At 47.1% G+C, this 17,335-nt stretch overlaps 1 protein-coding gene across 3 annotated transcripts in view; it reads right to left on the bottom strand.

Moving 5' to 3' along the window:
* ATRN (attractin) overlaps positions 1-14,902 on the bottom strand; it is a 149,095-nt gene extending 134,193 nt beyond the window's left edge. For all 3 annotated transcript variants that reach the window (XM_086746152.1, XM_086746154.1, XM_086746155.1), the window contains exon 1: positions 14,598-14,902. In XM_086746152.1, the coding sequence (XP_086602278.1) occupies positions 14,598-14,842 (245 nt within the window). In that variant the 5' untranslated portion in view covers positions 14,843-14,902. The remainder of the gene's footprint in view (positions 1-14,597) is intronic.
* Positions 14,903-17,335: the final 2,433 nt, after the last annotated feature.

Below are 17,335 nucleotides of genomic sequence, written 5' to 3'. Positions count from 1 at the left end.
AGCAACCTGATCTGGTTGGAGATGTCCCTGCTCCTTGCAGGGGGGTTGGACTGGGTGGGCTTTGAAGGTCCCTTCCCACCCAAACCATTCTGTGATTCTGTGATTCTACGGGGGACATAATCCAAATGTTATGACTAGGACTCCTACACACTCCCTCAGTACAAATAAGCAATACGATATGTATCCATACGTACCACGTTCTTATTTCCAGTGCTTACGATGAGCTCTGCAGCCCAACAGCCGGCTTGGGAAAGGACTCTTCCACACCAGTGTTGCGGAGAACGCAAAGAGCTTTCTAAGACCAGTTTTAGATTGACAGCTAAAACACCCATTTGCATCGGAAGTCTGGCAACACCCCAGTCTCTGTCTACAAGGGCTGTAAAGTACCTACTTGCAGTGAATCAATTAGGCATCAACGCAGTTAACCAGTTTATAAATCAATCCTGTAATTCCATCTCGCATTAATTCACTTGGAGAGGGAAGCATGCTACGCCCTTCTCAATTGGAGCTTCACTGAAAACACGAGGAAGAAGTCAAGGTACAAACCATGACTGTGTAGGAAAGAAAAAAGAAAAAAAAAAAAACAACCACCAAAAAAAAAAAAACCCCAAACAAACCAAGTGATGCACAGCGATTTCCCTTCCACATTTTCAGTCTTGTCGCAATTCACTGCCATGAGTTTACTACCAACATCATCGGGAAGCAAAGGTGGCAGAGAAGCCATGCTGTACTCTCTTTGGCTTCATCTGCACATCCTAGGCTCCTGCAGAAATATTTCTGAAGATGACCTGAAACAAGGCTGAAGGTGGCATACAGAACCATAGAATCACAGAATGGTTTGGGTGGGAAGAGACCTTCAAAGCCCACCCAGTCCAATCCCCCTGCAAGGAGCAGGGACATCTCCAACCAGATCAGGTTGCTCAGAGCCCCGGCCAACCTGGCCTGGAATGTTTCCAGGGATAGGGCATCCACCACCTGTGAGTAACTTGGGCCAGTGTTCCATCACCCTCAGCGTAAAAAGTTGCTTCCTAATATCTAATCTGAGTCTACCTCCCTGTATTTTAAAACTGTTACCCCTCATCCTATCACAACAGACCCTACTGAACAATTTCTCCCCACCTTTCCTGCAGCCCCCTTTGGGCACTGGGAGGCCGCTCTCAGGTCTTCCCGGAGCCTCCTCTTCTCCAGGCTGAACAGCCCCAACTCTCTCAGCCTGGCCTCACAGCAGAGCTGCTCCAGCCCTTTCATGATCTGTGTGGCCTCCTCCGGACCCTCTCCAACTGGTCCATGTCCTTCTGATGTTGGGGGCTCCAGACCTGGATGCAGTACTCCAGGTGGGGTCTCACCAGGGCAGAGTAGAGGGGGAGAATCCCCTCCCTCGACCTGCTGCCCACACTCCTCTTGATGCGGCCCAGGATGCCGTTGGTTTCTGGGCTGCAAGCGCACATTGCCGGCTCACGTTGAGCTTCTCATCCACCAGCACCCCCAAGTCCTTCTCCTCAGGGCTGCTCTCGATGCATTCTCCAACGGACATCATCTAACTTTAGTCACCTAAAATACTCAGTGTCTATGTCGGCAGTGTCATCTCCTGTACAGTCCATGAATAGTGTTCCTCAAAAGGCAACTCGTAACAACAGGTTATTTACATTTTTAGATCCCAAGCAGGGCTTAATTTCACAATACCGCATGTGAAAAGTTTCAGTTTAGTTTACAGTACATTAAAGCCATTGTCTGAAACAGTATCAGTGCAAATGTGTCTTTTAGGTATTTTAGTATATAACCCATAAGACCCTTGCTAACAAGATTTGGGTAAGAAGATACACATAATGTGAAGTGCATTACGTATCACAACTACCTGGGCCACATTATTTCATACAGTTGACCTGGTCTTCTTTCCTCCTTAGCTCCATCACTTAAACAGGATATTAGATATTAAGGCACATTACGTGGCAATAATTATTTCAATTCCACACCTATGTAATTGCACAGCTTTATCTACGCTACAAGCGCTGTACGTGTAAGAGGCGCAGAGGTAACTACCAAAAGAAGAACATCTCAACAACAAAGTTTAGAAACTTACCACTCCTAATATTTTCGCTCCACACAGAGGTTACATAAGACTAGTTAGGGTCAAATTTTTCTAGAGTTTGTTTTTAAAGACTTTGTCAACATATTCAATAGCTAACGATGAATATATACAACCACAGGAAAAAGCTTATCAAGAGACTCTTAGCTACAGAGTGATTTCCACTCTAAGTCATTAGGAGAGAGGAAAACCTCTGTCAAAACGCCAGACAGCCGCTGCAGATAGACAGATATGTGTGTATATATTCAACCCCATTGAAATTATAGCTATCAGAGGTTTTTATTTAATTGGAAATTAAAGGGAAAGCAACTTCTGCCAAGTCAGAGTCCCGACCTGCCTTAAATCTTTAGCCCATCACAAGCCCATCAAGAGCCCAGATTCCCAAAGAGCACTGCAGTCTGTTCATTAGGCACAGCACCCATACCATACATTAAAATGTGTAAATCAGGAGAACTTCTGTCTCCGCAACACTTTCTGCCCTCAAAATGAATGTTGGGGTTTTTTTTTTCCAGATACAAAGATACCACAGAAATCATTTGCTGTGGTTTATCTCCTCCAGTATCAACGGAGAGTGGCATTCACCCAGCTACTCTTCATTTTTCTCTGTGAATTTGTTGCTTCTGGCCACACCAGTCACAAAACCATTATGCTACAAGACACTACAGGAATCAGCAATTCCAGTTCCATCTACAGCATCCTGTAAGTCTTCCTAAACCCAAACAGTAAGATTTCCTTCACTGGACGCCAGGAGTTCACTTATTTACTGACCTTGCTACAGAAAAGCAAGACAGCCTTGATGCCCGAAGAGGACCCTGCGAAGCCTAGCCATGAAGTGTTCAGGTTTTTGCAAATTTGCTGATGTCCATGACTCCATCATAACTTTAGATCGACAGGAAATGTAGAAATAAAAGTGAAAAAAGAAATCAATGGACACATACACAGCTGTCTCCTATGGAATTTCTTCTTCAAATCCATAGGTAAAAGCAAGGAATCCTTTTCTAAGAGCTGCCTTCTCCTTTTCTCCAGCCTCAATTGAGGAAAAAATACATCTTTTTCAGGTAATGCTACAGAATCAGGGTCAACAGAATGCTACAGAATCAGAGAAGGGGAAGCTCCCTCCATACAGCTGTTTCCAAACTGCAGCGGGTCTGCAAAGCAACAGGGCAGAAAGTCCTTCCCTCCTCCTCACGCACGGCGTAAAGAGAAGCTCTCAAATCCTTCCTCAAGGGATCACAGAAAGACAGCTGCTTCCTGAAGGCTGCATGAAGCCTACACGTAGAGAGAGATCTGGGGACTGAGGAGGAACACAAAGGTTAGAAGATGGAAACGGCTGAAGTATTTGGATCACGGCAGTTGTGCATGCCCTAAGTCCCATGGCACAGCCTATGTTTTTAACCCAGGACAAGATGCATGACGTTACACCAACGTACAGAAAAAGGAAAACCTCCCTCCACCTTCCCTGGGACAACCTCCAGCCCAGCCATAGTGACTCGCTCTGGAGGAAACTCCTGGTTCTCCACCACAGCAGCTCTCCAGGCCAGCGTCACCAGCAGTCCCGCTCCTGCGGGATCTCACCAGCTTTGGTGAATCTCATGGCAAAATACAGCTCATCACGGTTCACTGCTTGAGGAGGCCAGGTACACAATCTTACAGGGTAAGCCACTATACCTTCATGTCCTCACTCACGCTTCACCATGTTTCTGTCCTCGCTGCTTTGAGATGGTGAAAGATCAGCGGGTTTTAGGAGGCTGGGAGTACGGCAAGGGATGTCTTCTTCAGCACGATGTCTCGCCTCACGTGTACTCTCATACACACACATCTTGTATCGAAAACAAGCAAATCTCAGGCGCTAAAGATATTCTGATGCCTTGACCAGCTTTGATCAGATAACACGATTTTCACACAGTGGGTTTTTTTTTTTTTTCTTTCTTTTATTTCCACATGACAAATTCCTGCCATCACTCAATAGAGAAATTAAGATCACATTTAAACTTCAGCACTTTCAACACACAATATCCTTTTTCATAACCCTCAGCGGAGATGATTTAGGCATATTTATAGTAACATTAACCGCATTTCTTCTGTAGGACAGTATTATTCTCAGAATAGACAAGTAGGATATCAGTTGCCATGCAAAATTGCCATTAAAGTACGGCTTCTAAACCCCCAAATGCCTATGTAACTAGCGTCATCATCGGAACATCTTTAAAACATATAAATAACTTGTCCTTGTTCCATAGACAGGCAAATCAAACCAAGAAGATCAGATGATGAACTGTGTTCCTGTTTGATTCCTGAAGTTGCCCGGTCATCTATTCCCAAGGGAATCGCACTCTACGAATGCTACGGCTACATCGCAAACTTTTTCAAAGTAAAATGCAGATAAACCGATACGGCGGTACTCAAGAGTTTTGGCAGAACTGAAGAAGGGGATACAAAAAGAAAACCAACACTGGCTGTGATACCATCCTTTCATAGAATCACAGAACGGTTTGTGTTGGAAGGGACCTTCAAAGCCCATCCAGTCCAACCCCCCTGCAAGGAGCAGGGACATCTCCAACCAGATCAGGTTGCTCAGAGCCCCGGCCAACCTGGCCTGGAATGGTTCCAGGGATGGGGCATCCACCGCCTCTCTGGGCAATCTGTTCCAGCGTTCTTTCCATTCAGGAGACACTCCCACAACTTACAGCAATGTAAAATGTGAGTTCTTTGCTTGAAAAGACATTACCAGGAAGCATGGACAAAGAAGAAAAGCGAACAGAACACATTACACCTCTTTTCCAGCTCGTATTAAGCAAGGGAAACTCACATTTTCTCATCATAAGCCTCGTTACAGCTCACAGAAACCAAAGCCCGGCAGAGAATTCAATCCATGCAGCCATCCACCCTTCCTCAACCCCCGGGCTGCCACAAGCCCACCGTTACAGCTCTCCCTCTCCCTTCAGCTCTGGTTCAGTCCCTGCGTCCCAACACCACCAGTCAAGGATGTACAGCTCAAAAGGAGAACCGGGGGACAGCAATCAACCCGCTCCAGTCTCAACTTCAGACCCGTTTCAGAAGAAACGACGTGCGCACTTTATAAAGCCAACCAGCATGCCAACCTTGGGCGGTTCTTCGTTTATTCATTCCCTTCGCCTGTTCGGGACCGAAGTCCCCTCGCACCCTTTTTATTCTCCCTTCGGTGCCGTTAGAGAAGTTACAGGCTATAAAGTCACTACAGCTTTTCCAGCTGGATCACACATTCCTGTTATCCACCAGAAATCCGAATCCCCATCCTTTCAGACTCCAAACCTCCACAGAAATTGTTATTGCGCCATTCGCGCTCGCAATGATGCACGTACAGAGACATTTGCCTGCTGTCCCAGAAATCTGCACCAGCCCAAGTTACTGGGAAGAGCCACAAATGATCCAAAAATCACTGATGATGTTTTACAGAGCTCCAAGCTTTCTTTGGGCTCACCATATAAATTCAAATAAAACAAGTTAATTGAATATCAGTGATATTCACTAGGAAAAAAAAAATTAAAACTATTTCCAGCAACATTAGAATGGATGTTTGAGAAAAAATGTGCATAGGCGGGACGTCAAGCTCTGTTTTTGACTTTGAACCATTTCAACACCTCCTCAAAATGATTCATCCTCCTAAAGTTGAACGAGGGCATACTTAAACACCCATTACCATCCCCAAAATGAAAAACACTGACTTGAAAGAATCACTGCAACCGGGGCTTGTGAGAAACAGACACCGACTGACCCACATTTAAAGATCTGCCTGCTCTGTGTTTGAAGGCAATCAATCAATCAGTTAACAAAACTGCACCTACACACTGTCAGGCAAGCAGAGAGCAACGACAAATAAATGCATCTGGAAATAAGGAGTTATCTTGTACAACAATAAATTTTGTTCCAAATTTTTCAACAAAAATAAAAGTAACTGCACAGTTATGCCTGTTCCTAATCTCCATTTGAAAAAAATAACAACCACAGAACCATCAGTGAGCTCAACAGCAATTATTTCCCAATATATTATTTTGAATTCTATCATTTCCTTCCAGCAGACCGGCAATTTCGACGTCTGCTCACAACTCAGCTACAGTAGAATATTTTTTTCTAGCAGCACAGAAGTCCTCGACAGGAAACAATGCAGGATTTTTCTCTGATTTTTTTTTCTTGTAACATTAACCTGCACAATCAGCATTTCAGCCCCTTATTACTTTGCATCTCAGGTCTTGCAATGGCCAGAAATGTTTTTCTTGGCATCGCCTTTGCTGATTCCACACAAGATCAAAGTAGGTAACGAAGGCAGACAGTGGAGACACTGAGCCCTGAAACAGCAATAAAACTTACGTGATGCTCTTCCCTCTGTATTAATAAGGTGTCAGTTGTGTAAATTAATCATTAAACAGGCAGGTGCACAACTTTGGCAGGAAATATAATGCACATTGCTACAAAAAAACCTTCACAAAGCCATCTTGGGCAGTTTATTTTAGAAGAATTCAACCATATTCTCAATCGTTACAAGCAATGAAATCTGAAAATTGTGCACAGGGTGAACCTCAATCGTAGATTTTCTCTAGATAAGGCAATTACATTCAAAGTATCTGCCAACGCTGCCACAGCACCAACACTCTGAGCATCACAAAACTGTGAAAGGAAGGGTATAATGATACATGCACAAAGACAGTGGGGGAAAAAATAAAATAAAATAAAATAAAAAATCCCTCAATACACAGCTACACATTATACCAGCAGCAATTCACCAAAGCTAAATGCCCTGGCGATGCAATTTTTTTTTTTTTTCACAGCAATACTAAAAACTGAAAAACAGCAGGGATGAAAACTACCACAGCTTTAAAAGTAGAGTCTCTGAAGGCATAGCTATTCCTTCGCTTCACAATGAAATAACTTTAAATCCAACCTAAATTTTCTGAATGGAAAAATACCTCCCAGCTTCTGTTTCTGAGCTCATAAAAGGAGTTTACAAAAAATGCTAATTCCTCTGTGTCAAGCTTCTTAGACTTTTGAGTAGACAAGCACCACCTTGGCGACGGGTGTTAAATTTTCATGCAATGCAAACACTGACTAATAAAGTCTTCAAAAGGGTGTTTTCCTAACGTGGCCTTCCTTATTTTGTGTCCTTTCAGATTACAGAAACCAGTAAAGAAAAAACACAGGGTTTCTGAAAAACAGGAAATAGAGAGAGGAGACAAATAATAGAAAAACTGGGATTTTCACAGTGGAGCTCGTACATATTAGTCTCTGCAGAAAGCTGAGTGGCACTGGATGATGGCAGAAGGCATTACAGATAATTTTCACCCCTAACAGGACATGTAACACTCTAGCTACAGGAAGCCACAGCCCCTATTCGAATTTTTACCACACACAATAAGCACGTCTGAGATGAGTGTTGTGCACAGCGACATTATTTTTTCTGCAGCTATGAGCTCAACAGGCATGGCAAGGAAAAAAAAAAGGTAGTTTATACGGTGGAAAACCCTTGGTTCAAATGCCCGTAGACCGCCTCCGCTACCGTGATCTCCTCTAAACCAGCTCAAATCCACTTCTGCATTTTCAGAGAACTGAACATTCTGCATCTGACCACGCTGCAGGAAATATGTTTTACCAAATCGAGCCGCAACCAGTACCAAGATTGTTAACTAGATCCTGGGGCGTCCTAGAAGTATTTCATCCAATTTGATGTAGAGATCAGCTGCCCTTCTTTAGCAGGAATATTGCTCAGCCAGTCAGCAAAACGTTGAAACCCTTCTCTGTCACACAAGATGCGCTACGGCTATTGACAATCCAAAATACTGAGTTGTTTTCTTTAAAATACCATTCTAAACATCGTCCACTATTCCCATGTACCAAATTGAGCTTATCAGATTTTCACACGGAGATTGTGCAGTACGCAATTAAGGTCTCTGGCCATCCCTAACGATTCCACCACTCCGCAATCAGGACAGAGCCCTTCCGTTTTGCGAATCCCAAAGATTTCAAGCTCTGCAAGTGAAAATCGTGCCCTGAACCGTACACGTGCAGCACATCCACCAAAATCCTTGCAGCAACCTGCGTCTCTATTAAACAAATATTTATTTTAAGCAAAGAGAGGGAAGGGCATTAGTGACAGTCTCAAGTAGACTCTACAGGAACTCCATGTGGATCAGCCACAAACAAAGCACGCGAACAAAAGCAGGAAACAAAAAGCAAACATCATTACTGGTTCGGTATTGCAGTGACTAAATGAGTATTTGACTCAAAGCCACGCACAAAAGCAAATGATCATCTCTGCTCTGTGCTGTAAAATTGATTATCAAATTTTCCAGCCCCGCTTTCAAGAAATGGCAGTGTTTACACAGGCAGATGTTAGCACATGGCTATACAAGAAGAAACTACTGTAATAAACCCTTGCAGTCCTCCTTACGGTGAATTCCAGTTTGCAGCAGCTCACTCCTCCTCCACCAAAACCTCTTTACCTACGAAATCACAAAATTCTCAATCTCATCTTCTGCACTTTTCACTCTACTTTTTCACCGCGCTCTAGAAGACGGGATTTAAGAGCTCCCAAAGAACTGCTTGCTGAGGACATTTTGAGCGCAGCAAAAAAAAAAGCAAAGCTCTACCAGATCAAGAAGCTAATTCCAAGCGCTGTGCTTGGAACTTAAAATTGGAAAAAAAAATCTTCAAGGAAAGCAGCTGTTTAAGAAAAGAGGACCCAAAGGTATCATACATTAATGCAATAATACAACAGTTTGGTCAGCAGCAGCGTTATCTCAATATATAGAGCATTTTCAGCAAGGATCCTCATAGACACTTACGTTAGGCGCAATAAGCTCATGGTTTTAAATTTGATTGCTCACGAAAGCTTCAGAGGAACAAGCCAGGAAAGTGAAATCCCTCACACGCATTCCAAACGCTATTTAACTTTAGCAGGAGGCATGATAAAAGCATAGATGGTTCTAGCTCTTTTGAAAGCTTAAAAAAAGAAAATAAGCAAGTTGTTTCAGTGAGAACAGTGCTAACCTCAGTCATTTGTTGATATTTCAACAGACGCCATTTATGTTACATGTAAATTGACTAAGACGGTTACAAACACCCAGTTGGACATGAGCTTATTTCGGATCCATAATGAAAAAAGCAACTGAGGCTGTGAAATAATGGAAAAATCCAGAGCAGTGTCAGACTTCTGCTGAAGTGACTCAGGCAGCTATCCCCTGACATTCAAACAGACAGAGAAATGAGACAGAAGTGCCTTTCGTGTTGACCACTGCAGAAAAGGAAGCATTTGCCATCAAGTCTGAGGCAGCGATACCTTCCTGGAATTGACAGGCAGAGGAAGGTTATCCTCTACCTGCGCTGCTCCCGGAGGTCTCAGCGCTCAGACGTGCCCAGCAGCTGGATGCTACTTACTCCTCTCACTCACAGGTTGCACCCACGAGCTGTTCAATAATTCCAATAACTCATGCTCCAAGGGTGAAGAGATTTCATGTGCATGAAGCAGGGATGACAGGAAGGACCTAGCGTGCACTGTGTTGCCTTACTGGTCTGAGTTTTCTGCTACTGACTCCTTGCTATAAAGCAGACTGAAAAGTAATGATAAGGAGTGAGCTTATTGTAAATACCAACAAAACCTCAGCAAGTCAATTATTTATGCTCGTCGTTCAGTGCAAGGCAAAAAGTGTGGAACATTTCAAATATTTCAAAAATACTGATTTATTTTACAGATGAATTCTTGTTCTTACAACAGCCCTAATAAAATGTCAGGCTGTCCAATAAAACAGTGAGAGTAACGAGAAAACAGTGAGAATTCAGATTAAATACTAGCCATGAGTTTCTCTCTCCATGAAGAGATCATTTAAATACATGTATATATAGACAGAAATACAGACATACAGATAGCAAAATTATAAAACCAGAGTTGGAAATAATGCCTCCAAGAATGACATAAAGCACACAAAGGTTCTTTTCCCCCCCATGTATTCTTTAAAATTGATAATGCTTTAATGCTTCCTACTTGAATAGCTTATTCTTTTACTACCGGCGCACAACATCTGCGCCAAGTCTTTCACGCAGCAACATGGCTGAGAAAATCATTTTAAAGCACGATAATGTACTAATGAAAAGAGAGAAACAGAACGGGGATCAGGCACAAAGGCAGCACCCAAATCTAATTTGAGCACTTAAACTGATTCGATTCAAATTGCCAATATCCTTAGATACATTAAGTAGTTTCCTGACTTTCCTAAAGCTTTAAACTGCACCAGGTAGCTTTCTGAAGACAAAGGTTTTGTATGCTAGCTTTTGACCAGAAGTTCCCATTTGTTTAAGACTGGAAACTGTGACAGTTCTTTGCCAGCTAGCAACTCTCTCAAGTTCTGAATTACCCAAATCCACCAGAGATAAAATCCCACTTCACTGTAATACTCTTTGGCCAAGGACACTGCCTCACCACTGGCTCCTTAATAATGTTCAATCGGCAGCGCATAACTGCCTCCATTAAATTAATAAAGAGGTAGTTTAAAAGATACACTCTGATATTTCTTCTTCCCCTCCAAGTGTCACGTTGCATTGCTAAGTGCTGCACAGCATATTCCATCTCCCACCCCAGGGGAAAAAAAAAAAAAAAAAAAAGTATTACATGAAAGGAAGACCAGTGCCTTTACATCAAAAACCAGTTTTCTGGAACCATTTGGTATTTCATTATATAGTGAAAACATCCTCTGTTCATATTTTCAGCTACAATCACACACCAAGTCACCCTTCAGCGGGCCTATACACAACTCGCACGCAATTACCGTTCCAGAAGCCAAGCGCTATCCTGAATTTGGTAATCCCATCCTCTACCATCTCTGCCCAATAAATCCATGTAAAGTAGCAGTCATTTCTTAATCTCTGCTTTACCTCCCTCAGCGGTCCCTGTCTATCTGCCGATCAGGCAGCTGGCTGAAACAACTCAATCCCAGCAGGAGAAGGGGTTGTGCCACGGAGCTACGAAAGCGTTTTAAAGAATCCGCGGTCTCAAAGCTCGCAGCATCTGGAAAGTTCACTTAGAGTTTGGTGCTCCTGAGCTCCCACTGCTCGAAAGCGTTATCTCCAGCTCTGCGACTGGGAGATTTCTCATCCCTCCCAGCAGTGGTCCTCTCTTGCCCAGGCTACGGCGGCTGGAAGCCACTGGCCTGCAGACTCCAGCCAGCACAGAAGCCCGCTGGAGGTTTATACAGAAAGAGAGAACAGAAGCGCATCAGGCATGTCCTCTATTTTCTATTTCAGCTTCCCAACACACCAAGATTTCAGTCTTTATCTTTAAAGAACTCAAGTGGCTGGTTCCACATCTGTAAAAAGTCACTTGAAGTCCTCCATAAGTCAATCTTCTACCCCTCGAAGAGCATGACTGATCCATGCAGAGGTCAGTGTTTTCTCAGAAGCCATTCCTACAACCAATAACAATCACTAGCGAAACCACACGCAGGTACACTCCTGCTCTGCCTCTTTCTTCTTAAGGACACACAGCACACCACGCGTCTTCAAAAAACCCCCACACATCCGCATGACGCGGTAACACACCGCGTATCGCCTCCCCTTTCACAGGTTGGGCGAAACAAGGCAGGAGACGGTCCACCCTGGGTTTGTCACCTGTGTTTCTAACCACAGCCTGAATAAACAGACCTCCCCCCCACCCCCTGTGGAGAAGGCGAGCGGATCGCACCAGGAAGCTGCTGGGGATTAGTAGATCAGCGAAGCACAAGTTGGATCACGGCAAGCCCAGCGCTCAACGTAAACAAAAAAGTCAAGGCCACAAATACAGTCATCATATACACGGAGATAAGGACAGGAAGATTAACATGCCAAGTTTAATTACATCTCTCGGTCAAGCAGATAAGCATGTGGAATATACCACACTTAGAAAATAATTTTCACCTGCCTTTCCACTTCCCAGTTGTACCTACAGCGTCTAATAACACGTCGAGCCTTTTACAGTGAAGCTCTTGACAGTCACGCACCAAAAAAAAAACAAACAAACAAACAAAAAAATCACCAAACCCTGCAATGCCATTTCTGACAAGAGACAGAGTAGACTCAAAGCATGTGGAAGTTGTGACTGCAAAGCTCTGAACATTACTGAAAACACTTGTTTGCACTTTTCTCAGAGCTCAAAGTTTGAAAACGTTCCTGGAAACTTCAACTCACTGATAAATAAATAAACAAACAGCTAAATAAAACACCTAGAGAGAAAAACATGCATTGTATTTTCAGTTAAAAGTTTTAGAGCAGAATTATATGTGAAAAAGAAACCAAAAGTTTTATCAAAACAGGTAAGAGGCTCAAAAAAAAAAAAAAAAAAAAAAAGCCCATAAGCATTGGATATATACCAATTCTTTTTTTACTCAGCAGCACCAGTTTTGCCATTCAGGAAAGAAGCCTCTGCCTTTATTCTCATCTAGTCCCCTTAAAATGCCCAACACCCTAAACCACTCGAGGAAATTAACAGATCAGTGGCTATTTCACAATGCCCTCTCTCAACTGGAAGAGAATTCTTATCACGACAGTGGCAAAAAACATTCAAAAGGAAGCTTTTGACTTCCACGGCTTGCCTAGCCTGGCATGGTTTCCACACAAAACGCCTTTCAAAGTGGCTGCAGCACACATCCAGACTGTCAAAAAACACAAATAAAAAAATAGAAGCCTCAACTCCTGAAGCACGCAAAGGAACAGCTCCCCTTCCCCCAGACCTACAGGGAACGCTGGCCAAGGGTGGCTGGTACTTTCCTCAGGGGGCTCCCCAAGAAAGCAAGCGCTGCCTAGAATAATCATCCTTTTTTCATTTCCTTCTTTTCCAAGAGTCAGCTCTGCCCAGGGAATTCACCTAACGCACGCAGACGCACACGCCGGCTCTCCGGTTGCCAGGGCTGATAAAACCAAAGCAGGTAACCATCTTACAGAATCCCCTCTTCCACTGAAAACAGAAGTTCATGCAGAGAAGCCAGGTGCATTTCCAGGCTACTCCCACGAAGATTTCCTATTTCTCATCCCATGGGATAGACTTCAGACTCATAACCCAACTGAGTATCCCATCACCACCAGAACTGGCCTCAGCACTGCACGCAACGCATTTTCCAGTGTCGCGCAGCCCAAAGATCACCCTTCCTCCTGCGCAGACACCCCTCACCCCCGCACAGACACATACGCACCCGGACTGGACAAGCGCAGAGACAGGACCCCCACACCACCCCCCGTCCTGTTCGAACTCCAGCTGCCCAGCTCTGCTCTTGTCCCCCAGCAAACCCAGGAGCTCTTATTCCCACTGTCCCGCCCCAAAAGCCAGCACCACTCCTGCCCATGCTCCTTTGCCCCAGGAGCTGAGCCTCCCCACGTGCCAGCTACCCTCTTTAAGAGGCTGCTTTTCTCCCCAGTGCACATCTCTCCCAAATTCACCCTTAACCTGCTTATGCCATCTGCCCCCCTGAGCTTGCTTATACCCCCCAAACACCCCTTTTCCTCCACCCAGCCCTAACACCCGCTTGCGTGCCCTTCCTCTCCCACTCCAACCTGCTCCCAGCCAGATCCAGTCCCCCGTCCGCACTTCAGTGTTTGTCCTGTATCTGCCCCCGCCCAGGAACTGGTCCCCCACACCCGGGCTGTCCTCCAGTCCGAGCACCCGCTGCGCCCACAGCCCCTCAGACCCATCAGCGACCCCCAGTTACCCCTGTGCACCCAGCACCCAAAACGCTGTCCCCTCGCAGGTGCCTCTGCAGCACAAACACCCTGCACTCACCAACCGCTGCTTACACGCCAACTGCTGCTCGGTGGGGGCACCCGACACCCACATTCCCTTACTCCCAGACCCCCCCCCCACCCATGCAGCCCAACTGCTTACCCCTCCAAACCTGGTCTTGTGCACCCTCAGCCCATCACACCCATGGTCCCGCCACCCTCTGTCACCCCTCAAGCCTGCCCCCCTCACAGCCACATGCCCCTAAACCTCCCCTTCTGCACCCAAACCCCTGTTGTCCCCCATTCAGCCCTTTGCACCCACATCCCCCCCTGGATCACCCCCACTGCCCTCAGCACGGTCCCTGCCCAAACTCGAGCAGGGACACCCAAAGGGGTCTGGGGTTTGTTGTCCCCTCAACACGCTCCTACACCTGCACCCGGATCTCTCCCTCGCACCCGCGGCCCTGCCGCCCTCAGACCGGGCCCCCTCAAGCCCTGGGGGCTCCCATCCCTTTCGAAACCCCAAAAAGCACCCTGAACCCCAAACCTTCTCACAATCCCCCCCCCCCTCCGCGTCCCTTTGCGCGGCCTGAACCAGGGCCACCAGGTCCCTGCTGCCCCCCCGCCTCCCCAACCCCTCGCAGCCACCGCTCATCCCCACTCCCCCAACCGGTGCCCCCACAGCCGCTCCCGCCCACTCCCCTCCCGCAGCTGCCCCTCACCCTCCCGGTATTGTCCCTAAACGTCCCCAACCCGGGGGACACCCCCCAGCCCCGGGGCCTTCCGGAGGGGGGACACTCACCTGAACCGTCCCCCGCAGTGCTGGCACTGGTCGCCCACCCAGCCGGGCTGGCACTCGCACTGCCCGCTGGCCGGTTGGCACCGCCCGCCGTTAGCGCAGGGCTTGTCGCATTCCTTCACCCCCGCCGCCTCCTCGGTGGCGGCGGCGGCGGCGGGCCCCAACCCCGGCGTCAACAACGACAGCAACGCCAACAGCAGCAGCAGCAGCCACCTCCCGCCTCGCCACGCCGCCCTCTCCCCCGCCATTTGCCACCGCCGATTCCGGGAGGGGCGGGCGGGACAAGGCGGACCATCCGCCGCCGCGCTCTCCCGGTGAGGGGAGGGGAGGGGGGGGGGGCGGGGGAGGGGGGGGGAGGCTTCCGCCGCTCCCGCTACGGTGGCCGCGAGGCGCGGAGAAGGGGCGGGAAGGCGCAGCGGGCGGGCGGCGCCGCGCCGCCGGTGACGTCACGCGCACGCCGGCCACTGGCAGCGGGGTTTTCCCCCGCCCCCCCCCCCGCCAACGAGTGGGGCGGCGCGAGGGAGGAGCGGGAAGAGCGGCACCCGCGCCGGGCACGTCTGGCGCCCGGGGAGCGGGCCCCCCTCCCGCGCTGGGGGTGTTCCCCCGGGAAAAGGCCCCTCAGAGGGGGGGTTGCCGCCCCCCCCAACCTCCTCCGCACCCCCCCCTCATCTCCTCCGCACACACACCCCCCCACACACACCTCCTCCGCACCCCCCCCGGGCCCCGCTTCTCCATCCACCCCGCAAAACTCAGCCCCTCAAGCAGCGGGGAGGCCTGGCGAGGGTGGCGCGTGGAAGGCCTCAAGGCTGAAAGTGAATAAAAGAAGAAAAAAACAAAACACAACCAAAAAAAAAAATATCCACATTTCAAGGGTTTATTTTAATTACCACTCTTGCGTTTTTTGCTGCAGGGCCTTCCGCTCATGGCTGTGCGGCTCTGCACACCCCACCCCACCCCTGAACATCCAGGAGGGTCTCCACGCAGGGCTGAGGCGGCCCAGCGGACATAGGGCCCGCCAAATTCCCGGGACGGCGCGGCTTGGTCCGCTCCGGGCCGCCGGACTGGGGGTGGGAGCAGGTAAAGCTGGAGTGGGGCTCAGGTTGGGCTTTGGGGTTTCCCAAGCGAGGGTTTGGTCGGTGCTGAGATCCGCCGTCATCGGGTCCGGCTTAAGAAAAATAAGCGGTGTGCTGATCGCGCAAGAGTGGCACAAAATGCCAAGCTCGCCAGCGTGGGATGTTTGTCATCGCTTGGTAATAAAGGTTTCCCTTTTAAAATTGGGAAGGTGCATCCAGGCTATTATTTAATTATTGTGCTGGTTTTGGCTGGGATAGAGTTAATATTCTTCTTAGCAGCTACTGTGGGGCTACATTTTGGATTTGTGCTGGAAACAGTGTCGATAATACCGAGTGGTTTTCATTGTTGCCGAGCAGTGGTTACACAGAGTTGAGGCCTTTTCTGCTTCTCGCATCACCCCACCAGCGAGGAGGCTGGGGGCGCGCAGGAAATTGGGATGGGACACAGCGGGGGCAGCAGACCACAGCTGACCAAAGGGATATTCCAGACCACACGCTGTCACGCTCAGCGTACAAAGCTGGGGGAAGATGAAGGAAAGGGAGGAGGGGACAACGTTCGGAGTTACGGCGTTTTATCTTCCCGAGTAACTATTACACGTGATGGAGCCCTGCTTTCCTGGAGATGGTTGAACACCTGGGAACACCTTCACTGATGGGAAGCAGTGAATGAATTCCTTGTTTTGCTTTGCTTACATGTGTGGCTTTTGCTTTACCTATTAAATTGTCTTTATCTCAACCCATGAGTTCTCATTTCTTTCCGATTCTCTCCCCAGTCCCACCTGACAGCGGAGAGGGTGAGCAAGCGGCTGCCTGGTACATAGTTACTAGCTGGCGTTAAACCACAACAATTGTGTAAGCAAGAAAATGGGGATCTCCAAAAATGGATAACTTCCCACTCTGGAAAACAAGTTAAGCTAATCCTCTCCAAGAATTTCTAGACCTTAATTTGTAACAGCAGAGGACTGAGGGAGAAGAAGTAAAGCAGTTAAATCTCTGGTCCTCTCCTGAGTTCAGGGGCAAAGCAGCAGACTTTTCTATACACACTGGCAAGGATGCCATTTTTGTAGGAAGGGTGGAGCAGAAACACGGATGCTCTTCAAAATTTTCAGACCTTCATTTTCAGTGGGGTGAAGGAGTGAGAAAGTTGACGATGTTGGAGTTCTTGCCTAAATGTTGCCTCTGGTCGGTCGCCATTCATCTGGTTGTACCTGGAGTTGTTCAAGTAGTTAATTTCTGTACCTTGTTTCAAATGTGGAAAGATGTCAACATCTGAGAATTTATTTTTTTTTAAATTAAAGGCAAAAAAAAAAAAAAGATACTATTCACATTTTTCCCTATGAAAAAGGGTGACTGGAGTTTAGGTAAAGTAATGCAGAGACAGACAACAGACTAGGTGGGTACAGCCAACTCACCATGTTTAAATAGAGATAAATTGTATTGAAATTTAGAAATTTAGAACTTGTATTTAGAAATAAAAATAATAGTAACCTATCTGAGCTGACGGAGGGTCTTCAGTGGGAGCCTTGCTGATTTCTAAGTGAGTTACCACAGATAACGAGGGGTGTTGAGCAGACAGGAAAGAAAATAGTCTAAAGACCACTTTGTGTCTTCTTGTCAGTCAGGAATCTGTCTAAAAAAAAAAAAACATTGTTCATATATTTTTCCTTT

The sequence above is a fragment of the Chlamydotis macqueenii genome, chromosome 4 (assembly GCF_036417535.1).
Source record: "Chlamydotis macqueenii isolate bChlMac1 chromosome 4, bChlMac1.mat, whole genome shotgun sequence".
In the NCBI taxonomy this organism is placed as follows: Eukaryota; Metazoa; Chordata; class Aves; order Otidiformes; family Otididae; genus Chlamydotis; species Chlamydotis macqueenii.
This window is presented reverse-complemented; position numbering and strand designations above follow the sequence as displayed.